Below are 14679 nucleotides of genomic sequence, written 5' to 3' on the forward strand. Positions count from 1 at the left end.
ATTTCCACCTGTATTTTCTGGAAAGACTGTGATGGCCCCAGCAGAATCCCTGTTCAAGGAACATATTTGCTGTTTGCATTCAGCAGGGGGAGTGCCCTTGCCCTTGAAAACCTTAACCTACTCACACTTAAAGTCCTGTCCCCCTGGCAATGGATTGTTTCACAGGGTCTCTTTGACTCAAACCTATAAGCATGTTTGTTAACTTCACACACCCCTCCTCCCCCTTCCTCACCCAGGCTCTCCCCAGCGAATTGTCACCTGTGGTCTGCTTCTCTGACAGGAAATGATACGTTGTATCTGGAGCCACTTTCTGTGTGTTTTAAAAGGCAAGTCTCCAACACTCAGCTTCACCTCCAGCTTACTTCACAGCCTGGGATCCGTCACTGTGAGTATCACTAGGTTATCACAAGGAGGATACCTAAATGGGACACCTTGCTCTCTTCAATCACTGTGAAAATCCCCTAAGAAACAGGGTTGTAGGTGCTCCATTCACAGCGTTCTGAGTAAAGGTCTTGTGGGGTTTCTAGTCTCCTGGGTTTGCAAGGGCTTTATAACCTGTATTGTAAAGTGCTTTGAGGTCTAATGATGAAAAGCGCTATATAAGAGCTAGACATCTACATAATAAGATTCCAGGATTTTCACTCGGAAGCCTAGAATGTCTGCAGAGTCAGTGTGAAGCAATGCAAACAGCTGTGTGTATGGCTGAGAGCTCTCTTTGTTTAGAATATTGCCATGTTCTATTATCGCTGGGATTCAACATCTCTTCCCATCCAATTTTTATGCTCTCATCCGTTTTCTGCTTTTTTACACTTTATGAATTACACCCATATGACAGCACGAGCGTTAGCCTAATTATAACTGTCTTTAAACCAAATGGGCACCTATCCTCCCAGAAGCACACTTCTAGTAAAGACAGTGGTTTAGAGGACATTCAGTGTGGTCTGGTAGCTTAAGCCCAGGTCATACTCTTGTTCTATTCCTAGCTCTGCCAATGACATTAAAATAAACAAAAAACTCTTGATCTCCCTGAGCCTTGGTGTACTAGTCTGTAAAATAGGTACAAGACTTGCCTCCTGCTTATGGATTTCATGCTTAGTTTTAATAGGTCCTAAATGAAACTTTCATTAAGTGACCATTAATCCAGATGGAACCAAGTTGTGCTCAGTACACCTGGGCATGCTTTCAGAATGCTCTCTCAAGACAGGAGTTTTGCTTAACAAGGGACTTCTGTCCAACTTTGTATCTGAAAACCCACCCAAGCCTTCTGCTGTTTGTTTCAGTGAATATATATTTTAGACATTAACTCACTGGGTGTTTGTATTTTGGGGGGTGTTGCGGGATGTCTTGGGGTGTTTTAGGTGCTTTGCTGTGTAGACAAGCAGGGGATTCTATCCTGGCCAAATCCCAGTCCAGAGACTGTTCTGTTCTTCAGTGGGAAGGTAGAAGCTCCTCATGATAGCCATGAAGACCTGACGGATGAACTCTCCACGCGCTCCTTCTGCCACCCAGAGATGGACGAGGAGGTGAGGGATGGGTCATCAACAAAGTGATGCTTTGCTTTCAGCATGGCGTGGCTGGCAGCCTTAGCACTACCTGCCAGGCAACTAGATTCAGTTCATGATCTGGCAGGGCTTGCAATGGTATAGAAAAGCAAATGTTGAGCTCCTGGAGGAGAGTGTCGTTGCTTGAATGATTAAGGAATGGTGAGGACCTGCTCCTCCAAAGAGAGTCCTGTCCAGTCCTCTTCAGTAGAGGCCAGAAGCTGCTCCACCCCCAGCTACCCAAATCCATCCCACGATAGAATAGGCTTGGCATCATGCAAATCAGTAGTGGGGATTTTCCATTCCATCCCATAAGTGCCTCATTACTGTTCACCTCCTTGCTCTCTTCTAGCCCCATGAGAGGGATGCTCTGCTCTCTGGTCCCATGATGGATATGGTCCACGTTGCCAATGAACAAGAGAGGAACGACTGGTCTAGTGACACGCCGAAATCTTCTGACGTCCATGTCCACAGAAAGCCAAACAGTAGAAGCAAGCATCCCTCGGGGTCCAATGTGAGCTTCAGCAAAGACACAGAGGGTGGTGAGGAGGAGGCAACCCAGGTAAGGTATGCAAAAATGGATGCAGTCAGCCTCTCACTGAGCTGTAGGACAGGCTGCGTCGAGAGGAGAAAGAGCCCTACCCACCCACCCCCGGATTTGAGTTAGAGAATGGCAAAATCTAGCAGATTTGTGTGAGTTAAGTAAGGAAAGGAGCAGCTGAATCTCATTGTACTCTGTGCCTTTTGCTGGCCTTGTGGATGGGAAGATGGCTCTTCAGCCAAAATAACATTATACTCAGGAGTGCTTGGCAGAGACATTAGACAGCAAGTTACAGCCAGCACTGTAATCCTATTAGCTCCCACACCTTTGGATTTCCCCTCTTTCTGTGGGGTAAGGAGAGCTGTTCATTTAAAGGGGCCCTTTTCAAAGTCTGAGGATTTAGTTAGTAGTACTGATTGCTCTAGAGGAGAGAAGAGGTTGTGAGGAGTCTCCTCTTCAGCATCCCAGTGATGCTAGCTCTCTGCTAGACTAACTGCTGGTTTGGGTCAGACCTCTGGCAGACATGCCTGTGTGGTACATGGGAACGGCCACACTGGGTCCAACCATCTAGCCCAGTATCTTCCGATAGTGGCTGGTGCCAGGTGCTTCAGAGGGAATAAACAGAACAGGGCAGTTGATCAAGTGATCCATCTCCTGTCATCCAGTCCCAACTTCTAGCAGTCAGAGGCTTAGGGACACCCAGAGCATGGGTTTGCATCCCTGACCATCTTGGCTAACAACCACTGATGGACCTGTCCTCCATGAACTTATCTACTTCTTTTTTGAACCCAGTTATATCTTTGCCTTCGCACCATCCCCTGGCAACAAGTTCCACAGGTTGACTGTGTGTTGTATGAAGAAGTATTTCCTTATATTTATTTTAAACCTGCTGCCTATTAATTTCATTGGGTTGACCCCTGGTTTGTGTGTTACGTGAAGGGGTAAATAACACTTCTCTATTCACTTTCTTTACATCATTCATGATATAGACTAATATCCGTGGTCTGCATCCCAGAGAACTGGTCAATTGATGAAGACAGTTTTTTAAACACATGGTTCAAATTTGATATGTTACTGCTTTTCATTATTCATGAGTATTTGATTGATCACCAGGCAGTCAAGAAATATACATAAATACTGAAACTGACAAAGAATTCTATTAGAAAGGCATTATTCCATAGTCTTCTATCAAAAATGTTACTTAGTCAGTCAGGGACCAGAATCTAAACCATGCAACAGGTGACCAGTTTCTGACCTTGAATACCGAATACCAGTAATGGATACTTTACCTGTAGCACGCCAAGTGTTCATTTATGGTAGATGTAGAATAATTCTACATATAGGGCCCATGTGCTATGATGATACAAATAAATAATAATAACTATGTTCACAAAACCAGCAGTAGATTGTGAATACTTCATGAAGTCAAAAACAAAAGAACCCAAGGCCAAATTAACAAAGTTTAGTTTTCATTAAATACTAATTGACTGGTAATACTGGCCACTCATATGTACTGATTGTGCTCTGTTATTCTGAATTTACATCACTGTAGCTCCATGGGTTTTAGTGGAGTTACTCCTGAACTACCCCAGTGTAAGCAAGGGGAAAGTTGGGCATAGTATCTTCTAGTGACAAATTATGACCCTAATGGTATGTCTACAGTACAATAAAAGACTCATGCCTGGCCCCTGTCACCTGACTGGTAATGGGCTTGGTGCTTAAGCAGGGCTCACAAAGAAATGTCGGTGTTTCTGTCAAGTGTTGCCTGTTTCAGTTGCTGAATTGTAAGGGGAAGGAATCAGGGAAGAATCTCACTTCATTCCCCTTGCACATCCTTTAGCATGGGCTGCATGTCCTTTTCCAGAGAAGAAAAGCATTCTCTTTACTGAAGGCCCCTTTCCCCTGGGAAGGATTGGTTCTTTTAAGGACAGAACTAAAGGAGGTACCTGTTGCTAGTGTCTATGATGAGGACGCTCAGATATATTCTTGTGCATTCAGGGAATGTTACATGCCACCTTCTTCTTAGGAGACTTCATCCCCATCCCTCAAACTTCTGTCATCTTAAAATCAATCCTACAGTTCTTTCCCTGGTTATCTTCTGAGTTTGTTCATACTCCCACTTATGGCAATGGTAAAACTCCCACAGATTTCAGTGTGGGAAGGATCAGGAACTTAATATTTATTTTTCTAAATGTGTTACTAGAAAGTAGTTTAATCTCCCTGGAAAAGCCCCCGGGCCCTTTACAGTAGTCATTCCCTCATCACATACTCATTCATTTTCCTCCCTTAGAATTTAGACCATTAAAAAACATTGTTTTTACTCTGGAGAATCTCAGACGGTGGAACTAAGGAAGCTGCTACTTTTGATAAGTGGAGGAAGCAATGGCCTGTTAATCTTCCCTGTTATATCTGGGACTCTCTCTTCTGCTAAGGGATACTTAGCTTGGGATGGGAATTGGAGCATCTCTAGCAACTACGTTCCATTATAACTAACCAGGTTTTTCTTGCATGTCTGATCAGGCTGGCGGTGACAGTGAGGGACTGGCCTGTGAGGCTGAAGACTTCGTGTGTGACTACCACCTCAAAATGCTCAGCCTGTCCCAGGACCAGCAGAACCCCTCCTGTATCCAGTTCGACGACTCCAACTGGCAGATGCACCTAACTTCCCTGAAGCCTCTGGGCTTGAATGTGCTGCTCAACCTCTGCAATGCCAGTGTGACGGAGCGCCTATGCCGCTTCTCTGACCACCTCTGCAACATTGCCCTCCAGGAGACCCACAATGCCGTGCTGCCTGTCCATGTGCCCTGGGGGCTCTGTGAGTTTGCCAGGCTAATAGGTAAGGAAGAACCAAACAAGGAGACAGCTGAGAAATGGTAGCTGGTAGTCTTCATGGTAGTCTTACTGAGCCAGCTGAATACTGGGAGAGTACCAGAATGGTACCTCTTTGTTAGTTGGAAAGCTGGAGTTCAGATCTGACTCTGATCTTTTCTCTTTGGGTCAATGCTCAGAGGTTTGACATCAGACTTGTTGCCAGTGTCATTGGAGAGTTCACCGCAGACAGGTTCAGACACGGTGCTACAGTCATTGAGTGACATTCATGGCTAAGAGTTTTCCCAGCCAACACAAGCTAAATTTGGTAAAGTTCTAGTTCAAATCCTTCAGTGTTATGGACAGCAGCAGAGCTGATGAAGAAGCTTTTTGCCCCACAGTGGATAAAGAATGACCAATAAGAACGGACAAATTGCTCCTCTGATGTCTTTGTCAGTGCGAATGTTTAGGCTTGTGTATTACAGAGAAACTGGCAGTGGTTAGCCAGAAGTAATATGTAGCACTTCACATCTTCAGTACTTCATAATCCGCATCCCACTCTTGTGAGGTAGATAAGTATCAATGTCCCCATTTAAGAGTGAGGCACAGGAATGTTAAATGACTTGTCCTAGGTCACACAATGAGTCAGTGGCAGAGCCAGAATTAACATTTGAGAGTTTCTGACCTCTTGTCCTATGCTTGTTCTTCTAAATTGCTCTCCTTCTCTTAAATGAATCAGGAGTGCTAAGGACTCCACTAATAATATCATCTGGCTCTTATATAGCACATCTCATCAGTAGATCTCAAAGCATTTTAGTGTATGCACATAGTAGAATGCAGGCAAGTCAGCTAGGTAAGCGTAACCTCTGTCCCCTGGCTGTTAGCACACACTGGGGCTACAGAATGTCACTGGCTTGGTTTCTGGTGGATGCTGTTGCTGGGAAGATATCAGAATGACTGCAGCCAGGGGATGGAGGGGAGCAGCAAAGTGAGATCTCCTCCATTTTACTTTGGGTTGTGTCTAATCTTTCTCCCCTTTACATTCATGTTTCAGGTTTCACACCCGGAGCCAAAGAGCTTTTCAAGCAGGAGAACCACTTGGCCCTGTACCGCCTGCCGACTGATGAGATGGTGAAGGAGACAGTACTGGGAAAACTCTCTTCCATCACCAAGAGGAGACCACCTTTGAGTCACATGATCAGCCTTTTTGTTAAGGACACCACCACCAGTAAGGCTGCCTCCCTTCTCTTGGGTATAGGTGTTGGATATAGTAGGGGAGGGGAAATGGAGTATTTTGCAAGTCTCAAAAACAGCCTAGGAATTGCCAGAGTAGAACAGACCAAGGCTCCCTCTAGACCAGAGGTGGGCAAACTATGGCCTGGGGACCACATCTGGCCCTCCAGATGTTTTAATCCAGCCCTCGAGCTCCCACTGGGAATTGGGGTCTGGGGCTTGCTCTGCTCCGGCGCTCCAACCAGGGAGCGGGGTCAGGGGCTTGCACCACTCCAAACGGCTCCTGGAAGCAGTGGCATGTCCCCACTCCAGCTCCTACGCATAGGGGCAGCCAGGGGGCTCCGCATGCTGCCTCCACCCCAAGCGCCACCCCTGCAGATCCCATTGGCTGGGAACTGCAGCCAATGGGAGCTGCAGGGGTGGCGCCTGTGCACAGAGCAGCGCTCAGAGCTGCCTGGATATGCCTCTGCATAGGAGCTGGAGAGGGGACATGCTGCTGTTTCTGGGAGCTGCTTGAGATCAGTGCCACCCAGAGCCTGACCCCCTCCCTGCTCTAACCCCCTGCCCCAGCCCTGATCCTCCTCCCACCCTCTGAACCGCTCAGTCCCAGCCCGGAGCACCCTCCTACACCCCCAACTCCTCATCCCCAACCCCACCCCAGAGCCCGCCCCCCCTGCTGGAGCCCTCATGCCCTCCTGCACCCCAACTCCCAGTTTGTGAGCATTCATGGCTCGCTATACAATTTCCATACCCAGATGTGGCCCTCGAGCCAAAAAGTTTGCCCACCCCTGCTCTAGACTGATATCCTGTGTCTACCTGCAGCCAATACCAACTGCTAAAGAGGAAGCTGTAAACTTCTTGGTAACACACGTCACTGTGTAGTGCTATAACATGTTGGGAGGAATTTCTTCCTGACCCTAGTGTGTGACCAGCTCTTCCCAGAAGCATGAGGATTGTGAGTAACCTTTGTAATTTGGTTCTGGCTAATGTTATATCCAACGTATTAATGATCTTTTGTGTGTCTGTGTCCTGGAAAAGCAGAACAAGAGGAGTTTCCTGTTTGTCTATGCACAGACTTTGTTGTCCCAGTGAAATCAATACTGTACAGAGTTGAAAGTCCCTGGGGGTAAACCATATCCTTCTGTCCAGCAGTTAATCTCACACCTTGACCTGGGAAGATTTTTTTTATATTTGTTCCAGTTGCTGTCATCTTGTCTTTATAGGAAAGGCTTTGAAATGTGGTGGTCAGAGTTGACTGCTGGGATTCTCAATATAGGGAACTACCTTTAATCTTGCCTCATTCTAACTTCATTTCCTAAGTTTTAAAAGTTTTTTTTCCTAGAGGGTTCAGATATGCGTGTGTGTGTGTGTGTGACCGTAATAATGCTGTCTAGAATGAACTGTAAGAAGAATGTTAACAGTGAGGGTAATTAACCATTGGAATAATTTACTTAAGGATGTGGTAGATTGTTCATCACTTGAAGCCTTTAAATCAAGGTTGTATGGCTTTCTAAAATTACGCTCTAGGTCAACCAGAAATTATGAGCTTGGTGCAGGAATTACTGGGTGAAATTCTCTGGACTGTGTTATGCAGGGGGTCAGACTAGATCATAATGGCCCCTTTTGGCTTTAAAAATCTTGGAATGAATGTTTGAATCCATACACCATAATGAGACCTCTGTAAGGAAACCAAAGGTGGACAGGTAGTAAATTATGTACCCTGAGCAGAAATAGTACATAACCCATCTCTAGATTCCCTTGTCTTGTTTAGTGAAATATGTCCCTGTTAATCTGACATTTTTCACCCCAAATCCATAGTAACTGGAGGTGAGTAAGGATTCACATGCTTCTGGAGTGAAATGACCCAATGGCCTGTACTGCCTCCATCTTCCCTTGTTGTAGTTAAAAATCTTAATTTTTGCATAGTCTTATTTTGATTGCTGCACCAGTGCTGGAGGTTGGGATTGCTGCTGGGAACCTTTTGTTTAGGAAGAGTTTTAACACCAGCCCATATCCAATGCAAAGAGTGATCTGGCTCACTTGAGCAGACTCACTGCTGCTCAGTTAGCCTCTATCTCTAGCCCGAGAAGAAAATAGCATGAATTCAGTATTGACTACAGCCAGCCACCAGGAGCACCTCCTCTCCCACCCCCAGTACCGGTGGGAGCAGGGATTTTACCCAGTTTACTGCCAGGAGCCTAGTGAGGAGTCTCATGCTTTGTAAATCAGCGTAATTTGGCAGGGCATACATGTAAATACTGAACAGTCACAGTGTTTAATACTCATCCTTAGCCATTTCTAAACGATCCCACTGCTCATTAGCTAATAGCCATGTTCCCAGGTCAGGTTGTTAATTTACCTAGAGTTATAGCCTAGGGTTTTTTTTAGTTGTTTCCTTGTGCCATGAGGCATCTGATCTGTATGTCTTTGTAGGTTCTATTTCTGGTCCCTGGAGAGGTTTGTGTAAGGCATAGGCTGTGAGTATTACATGGATGTTGATTTGTGGCTTAGGTGAGGATTGTAGGGGAAAAGCCAGAGTGAACAATGGCCCCTGGTTTAGCAGAATCCCATTTCTGTTACTAACCTTGTGATTTACTAATCCCAGTTTTGGGCAGGTTTAGCTCACAGTGCCATCAATGACATTGGAATCAATGCCACCACAGCACGGATTGGAGTGGTACATGAACTGTGTCGCTGGCATTAACTTCTACAGAGTGCCAGCAGGGTGGGCTGTGCAAGGTGCTGTTGATGCTGAACAGAAACTATGTAGGATGGAAAGCAGAAGTGTAGCTGCTGCTGTGTGTGTTCGCCCACCAGTTCCTACTCTGTATACCAGGCATGGACTTTGCAGGGGTCAGCTGGAATCTCCTGCCCTTTTGTTCACAGCAGAGGCTATCTGACCGTACAGCCACTATGGTGAGGATATAAGGTTTTTACAGTAAAATTAACCCAAACCTCACACGAGCTGTCCATTGTGTTCCTCTAACAAGCAGCCTCTTTCACATTCTGCTCCTATTGCGTTCAGATGTTTGTTATGCTGATAAATTCAGCCTGTGGTGTCTATTTTTAGTACAAAGCAGAGAGCTGGTATGTTTTGGAAAATCCTCAAGTATTCATGAAGGTCCCCTGCCTGATTTGCATGAACAGATATTCTTGGCTCTTGACCTCATTGGCTAGCATGAGTGTCTGCACTCAGCAGCAATGCCTGCAAGAAGTCTTTGGACTCGCTTTTTGGAAGTCATTTTTTTCTCTCTTTAGATCAGCTTTGAAACCATTGGGGGCAGTCACAGAGCAGCTGGAGGAGGGAATCAAATTAACCTTGACAGTGAATGCTACGTGCATGTAATGTTAATGTTTCCACATGAGATAATGAGAGATAGGAACTCTGGAGGGAAGGCAGCCCCTCCATCCTTGACTTCTGATCTACCTACCATGCCCTGGTCTTGTACCAGATAAGTGAAAATCACATGATGATCTGAGACACCCTGGAACACCCAGGCCCAGCAGGATGAGTTACAGGTTATTGTTCAGCCTTAAAGTATCATAGAATTGGAAAAGATGGAAAGACCTAAAAGATCATGGACATTAAGGAATCTTGGCTCCTCTTCTGGTCAGTGTGAGGGGTTGTTCTCTGCAGTATGTCTTCTAGAGCTTTCGTCCAGCCTCGTTTTAAATGCCCCAGGCAATGACCGTTAATCACCCAACTTCTTCTGTGGAATAGTGCTGATGATAATAATACCTCACTCTTATCCAGTGCTTTTTATCAGTAGATCTGAAAGTGCTTTACAAAGGAGGTCACTATCCTTATCTGAGGCACAGGGAGGTGAAGTGACTTGCCAGGCCAGTGAATAGAACACCCAGGTCTCCTGAGTCCCAGTCCTATGCCCTTAACCTCTAGTCCATGCTGCCTCCAATCTAATAGACTCCAGTCTATTAACAGGCTTTCACTGTTAAATTATCCCCTGCTATTCAACTCAAATTTCTCTTTACTTAGTTTCATCTCATGACTCCATTACTCCTGGTTATACCCTGATTTGGAGGGGTACTGGATACAGAAGCAACCTGGTCCTCACTTTTCTGCAGGAGAAAGATCATTGCAATGTAAGGGGAGAGGTACTGGAACTGGCTACCTGGTCCACAATTTACCACTAGCTCAGTTAACTTATAGCCAGGCAAAGAGCAGCCAAACATACATCATCTCCTCTTGAACAGTCTCTGTGGCTGACACATTCTTGACATGGCCAGTGGGGATGTATTGGGCAGATCAGGATGTTCTGTCTTATTGTGGGATACTCTGTAGTTTTTAACTGTCAAACAAGCCATTGGAATTAAATCCCTTGGCTGGGAATGTACAGGTGAGACACCTTCCCATTTTCTCCCTAGGCACTGAGCAGATGCTTTCTCACGGGACAGCTGACATCATTCTTGAGGCCTGCACAGACTTTTGGGATGGTGCTGATATCTACCCCCTCTCCGGCTCTGACAGGTGGGTGACCTTACCTCATTGACATACAGGAGTTACTGGTTTAAAATTAATTACTGGAGAGAATTATGTTTATATTAAGGCTCCACATAACAATACTTTATAAGCTATTTATAAATGATAAATAGCTGTTATAAGCATGTTATAAATGTGAGTTGTCTGTAGTTGGTTATAAGCACATCGTTAAAAGGGGTTACATGGTTATAAGCAATCTATTGATCCGTTGGACTCTAACAATTTACCAACCCTTTATTAAGACTTTTGTTCATCATTTATAAACCCTTTATAATTTGTTTATAAATGGAACCTTACTGTAAAGTATGCCCGAGAATCCTAAGCAAGTTCAGTGATGGTAGCAATAGGATTTTGTTTGGTTATCTCTGGGAAGTCCTATATCTGCATACAAGGAGTGGTACATTCCAGCTATTAGTGGTATCTTGCTGGGGTGGATTTGATGCTCCCTATGCCATTATTGTCACCTTTTGTCATTTGACAGATCAGTCCTGATTTGTTTTGTTGGCCTGCATTACATTGTGCTAGTGTCTCTTGCTATTTTCAGGCATTAAGACCTGTTACTTTTTTGAATATTTCTTTTACGAGGCATTGATTAAAAACTCTGTGTTGAGTAGTTCTGGACCAGCCTAATGTTACCACTACAAATTCAAAACAAGCATGGAATTTTAAGCTACTCCAATGACTGCGTGTTGACAATCTGCCTTTAAACGCAGCTGTTTGGAACTGCACCACTGGTGTACTATGATGGGGGGCTCTTTGTTCAACTTGCATTGGCTTTGTATCACTGCACCTTGCAAATCTATATAATATTGTCAGGGTTCCATTCTAGCTGCACCTCTCGTTCCTTTCTCTCTGAGTGCACGCCTTCCAGTTCTTAGGTCTTGAGCCTTTGCCTTCCGGGGTAGAATCCTGTGATGCTACAGCATCCTGTATGGGTGTGTGCCAACCATGATTGCTCAGCAGGTGCAACTGCATTCAGCTCTCTGCTGTTCTTTCCTTCAGGAGCTGTGACCAGTGATGAGTAGTGTGACCCAAAACCGTCTTCTTAAAACAATGTATTGTTTAATCTTAACAGTGGAGCACAGCGTAACATGAGAAATGGGTTTTTAAAACACTAAGTTGTCTGTATGCATATCTATCTGAGCTGAAAGCCTGGGTGGGCCTATCTTACCCCAGATCCCTCTGACCTCTGAAGTTTGGGTTCACATTTACTCAGAAGCCCCGTCTCTCCCTTGAGAAGTGTGTGTCTTTAAACCCCCATGAGTCCTCTGATCTCCCTGTGCCCCTGACAGGGGCTGAGATCTGCCTGGGGAAACCTGTTCAGTGAGGTCTGCATCACAGCCAATGGCTCCAGCATTGTCCACCCCCTGTTTGCTGATAAGTGTTATCTGGCCTATTGCCCTCTTCCTACCCACAAGTAAACAGCCTTGCTGGTGAATTAACCCAAAGTACTCAAGGAACCCCCTGGCAATAATCAGACAACTGCATGACACATCTAGTGTTCATAAATGATCACAGGCAGCTCCAATTCCATCACAAATATGCTACATTAGTTTGTCTGTTCACCCGCTGTGTGGGTGCATCGCTGCCCCTTACAGGATGCTCAGACGCTCAGGTCTCCCTCTAGTGGCTGTAGCTCAAAGGCTACAAGCTATAAGGAATGGTCTCTTTAGACCAGTCTCTGATCAGTGTTAGAAACAAACTTACAGGGAGTGGTCCAGGAAACTTGCATTGGTGATTTCCTCCAGCCCTGAGCTCCCAGAGGTTATACTGGTGTCAGAATGGCAGCATGCCTCTGATAGCTTTTGGTATTATCTTGTGTCTTCCATGTAGGAAGAAAGTGTTGGATTTCTACCAGCGAGCATGTCTCTCAGGCTATTGCTCTGCCTTTGCGTACAAGCCAATGCACTGTGCCTTGTCCTCCCAGCTCAATGGCAAGTGCATAGAACTGGTGCAGGTCCCTGGACAGAATGCCATCTTCACATCCTGTGACCTTCCTGGGACTACACCCATCAAACAGAGCAGCAGAAGGAACAGCTGGAGTTCTGATGGTACGTCTCTCTCCTCCTCTTGTGGGATGTATTGTTGAGCTGGGTCTCTAGTTCCCAATCGGTCTAAAGCTGTAGCAGCTTTGCTCTCCAAAGCAGTGGTTGGAAATTGAGATCTAAGCATTCCCTTAAAGGGAAATAATTACTTATGCTGCTGGCAAGTGTATTTCTATCATAAAATTACCTAAATTTGTAAGATAATAGTTACACTTGAGGGTGGTCTAATTTATTAAAGCAGGGGACTGAGACTCAGGACTCTTTATGTTCTGTTCCTGACTTTGCATCTGTGCAGTCTTATGCAAGTTACTTATGATGGGTTTTTCAAAGGAGTCAGGAAGTGCCTAATTCCCTTTGATTCCTTTGGAAAACTGCGGCGCTAACCCCGATGTGCCTCAGTTCCCCATTCTGTAAAATGAGGTAACATGGCTTCACATGGGAGTTGGGAGGCATAATTAGCGATTATACAATGTTTCATTGTACAATTTCTCATGCTACACCAGGATCCCTTACTGTGTACCGCATCAAGGTCACGTTAATCACAGCCTGATCTGGTGAAGGAATCCTGTCAGTCTAAATCCTTAACAGGTCTTTCTGGAGCCACTACAGCGTCCCTAGAGAGAACTTGTTTGATCCAATTACTTGAGATCAACTCCCCTTCAGTTTCATGGCTGTCCACTTCCACCAGACACTTGCTGTGTTGTTTAAGCATAGTATGATGTATTTAAAATGCATATGTGTACATTATGCAGCACATGTACTGTGCCCTCCCCACCCCTTTCTTGTAACTGACTAGCATTCTTTGTTTTATTTTCTTCCTTCCCATGCTGTGTGTGTTTTTGCACTGTGTTCTCGGCTGTATGTTGGGGTGTTTGAAACTCCTTTGGTGACTGTGTGTGTTTGGGTAAATGGGTGTCTATCCACCTGTCCATCTGTACATGTGTGTCTGCATATTTCTGTTCATATGGGTGCCTGTCTCCACGTGGTCATGTCTCGTAATCTGTGTCTGTGTGCGCACACACGTGTGGTTGTTTGTGTCTCAATGTGATTGCGTGTTGCTTGCATGTCTGAAGAAGGGATCGGGGAAGTGATGGAGAAGGAGGATTGTATTCAGGCTCTGAGTGGCCAGATCTTCATGGGAATGGTCTCGTCCCAGTACCAGGCCCGACTTGACATTGTCCGCCTCATTGATGGGCTGGTCAGTGCCTGTATTCGTTTTGTCTACTTTTCCCTGGAAGATGAGCTCAAGAGCAAGGTAGGCTACACCTCTGCTGTATCCCTTTCTGAACTTGCATGGCCCCTGCCTTGACTGACTGAAGAGTTCATCCCCATACAATCTGAGAGTAACCCTACCCAGCTGCCTAATAGGTCTCAGTGGCATATGCTTGTCAGGGGGCATCTGTAGGTACTGACCCCAAAGCACTGGTCCCTGCATCAGCTCTGTAAAATCTTGTGTGCTCTCCCCCAGGTCTTTGCTGAAAAGATGGGTCTTGAGACTGGCTGGAACTGCCACATATCCTTAACACCCAACGGAGATGTGCCCGGATCAGAGATTCCTCCCTCCAGCCCGAGCCATGCAGGTTCTTTGCATGATGACCTGAATCAGGGTGAGAGATTTTTCCCTTTAGGAAAGGTGGTTGTATGATTCAGAGGCAGGGTGTATCTGCCTGTAGCTAATGAATGTGGTGTATGGTAAGCAAGATAGGATGCTCCGGTTGCTGTGACTCCGTGGCTTCTCGCCACAGCTGCCAGTTAGGGGATGTGACTAGGTGGCTCCCACTGAAGGATGAAACCAGGAATCTGGTAAGGATGAGCTGTCCAGTTTCTCCCTTCAGCACATGTATAAAAGTACATAACACAGTGAAACCTACACTGATAGCCCTGAAGAAAATACGCTACTGTGGTCTTAGGAAGCTACTCAAATGGTCCTCACTGTTTCCAAGACTGGCCTGTTTAACCCTGTACTTAATCTAGCCCTGACTTGTTAGACCTGTGAGACCAAACCTGACTGTG

General features: G+C 45.5%; 1 protein-coding gene across 8 annotated transcripts in view; it reads left to right on the forward strand.

The window, feature by feature from the left end:
• Positions 1-14679, forward strand: part of TMEM94 (transmembrane protein 94) — a 99529-nt gene that overhangs the window by 69355 nt on the left and 15495 nt on the right. For all 8 annotated transcript variants that reach the window (XM_073311868.2, XM_073311871.2, XM_073311872.2 and 5 more), the window contains 9 exons: positions 281-385; positions 1359-1523; positions 1894-2103; positions 4603-4918; positions 5945-6118; positions 10507-10609; positions 12455-12672; positions 13740-13921; positions 14135-14273. In XM_073311868.2, coding sequence (XP_073167969.1) covers positions 281-385; positions 1359-1523; positions 1894-2103; positions 4603-4918; positions 5945-6118; positions 10507-10609; positions 12455-12672; positions 13740-13921; positions 14135-14273 — 1612 coding nt within the window. The remainder of the gene's footprint in view (positions 1-280; positions 386-1358; positions 1524-1893; positions 2104-4602; positions 4919-5944; positions 6119-10506; positions 10610-12454; positions 12673-13739; positions 13922-14134; positions 14274-14679) is intronic.

This window comes from Lepidochelys kempii, chromosome 14 (assembly GCF_965140285.1).
Source record: "Lepidochelys kempii isolate rLepKem1 chromosome 14, rLepKem1.hap1, whole genome shotgun sequence".
Taxonomy (NCBI): Eukaryota; Metazoa; Chordata; order Testudines; family Cheloniidae; genus Lepidochelys; species Lepidochelys kempii.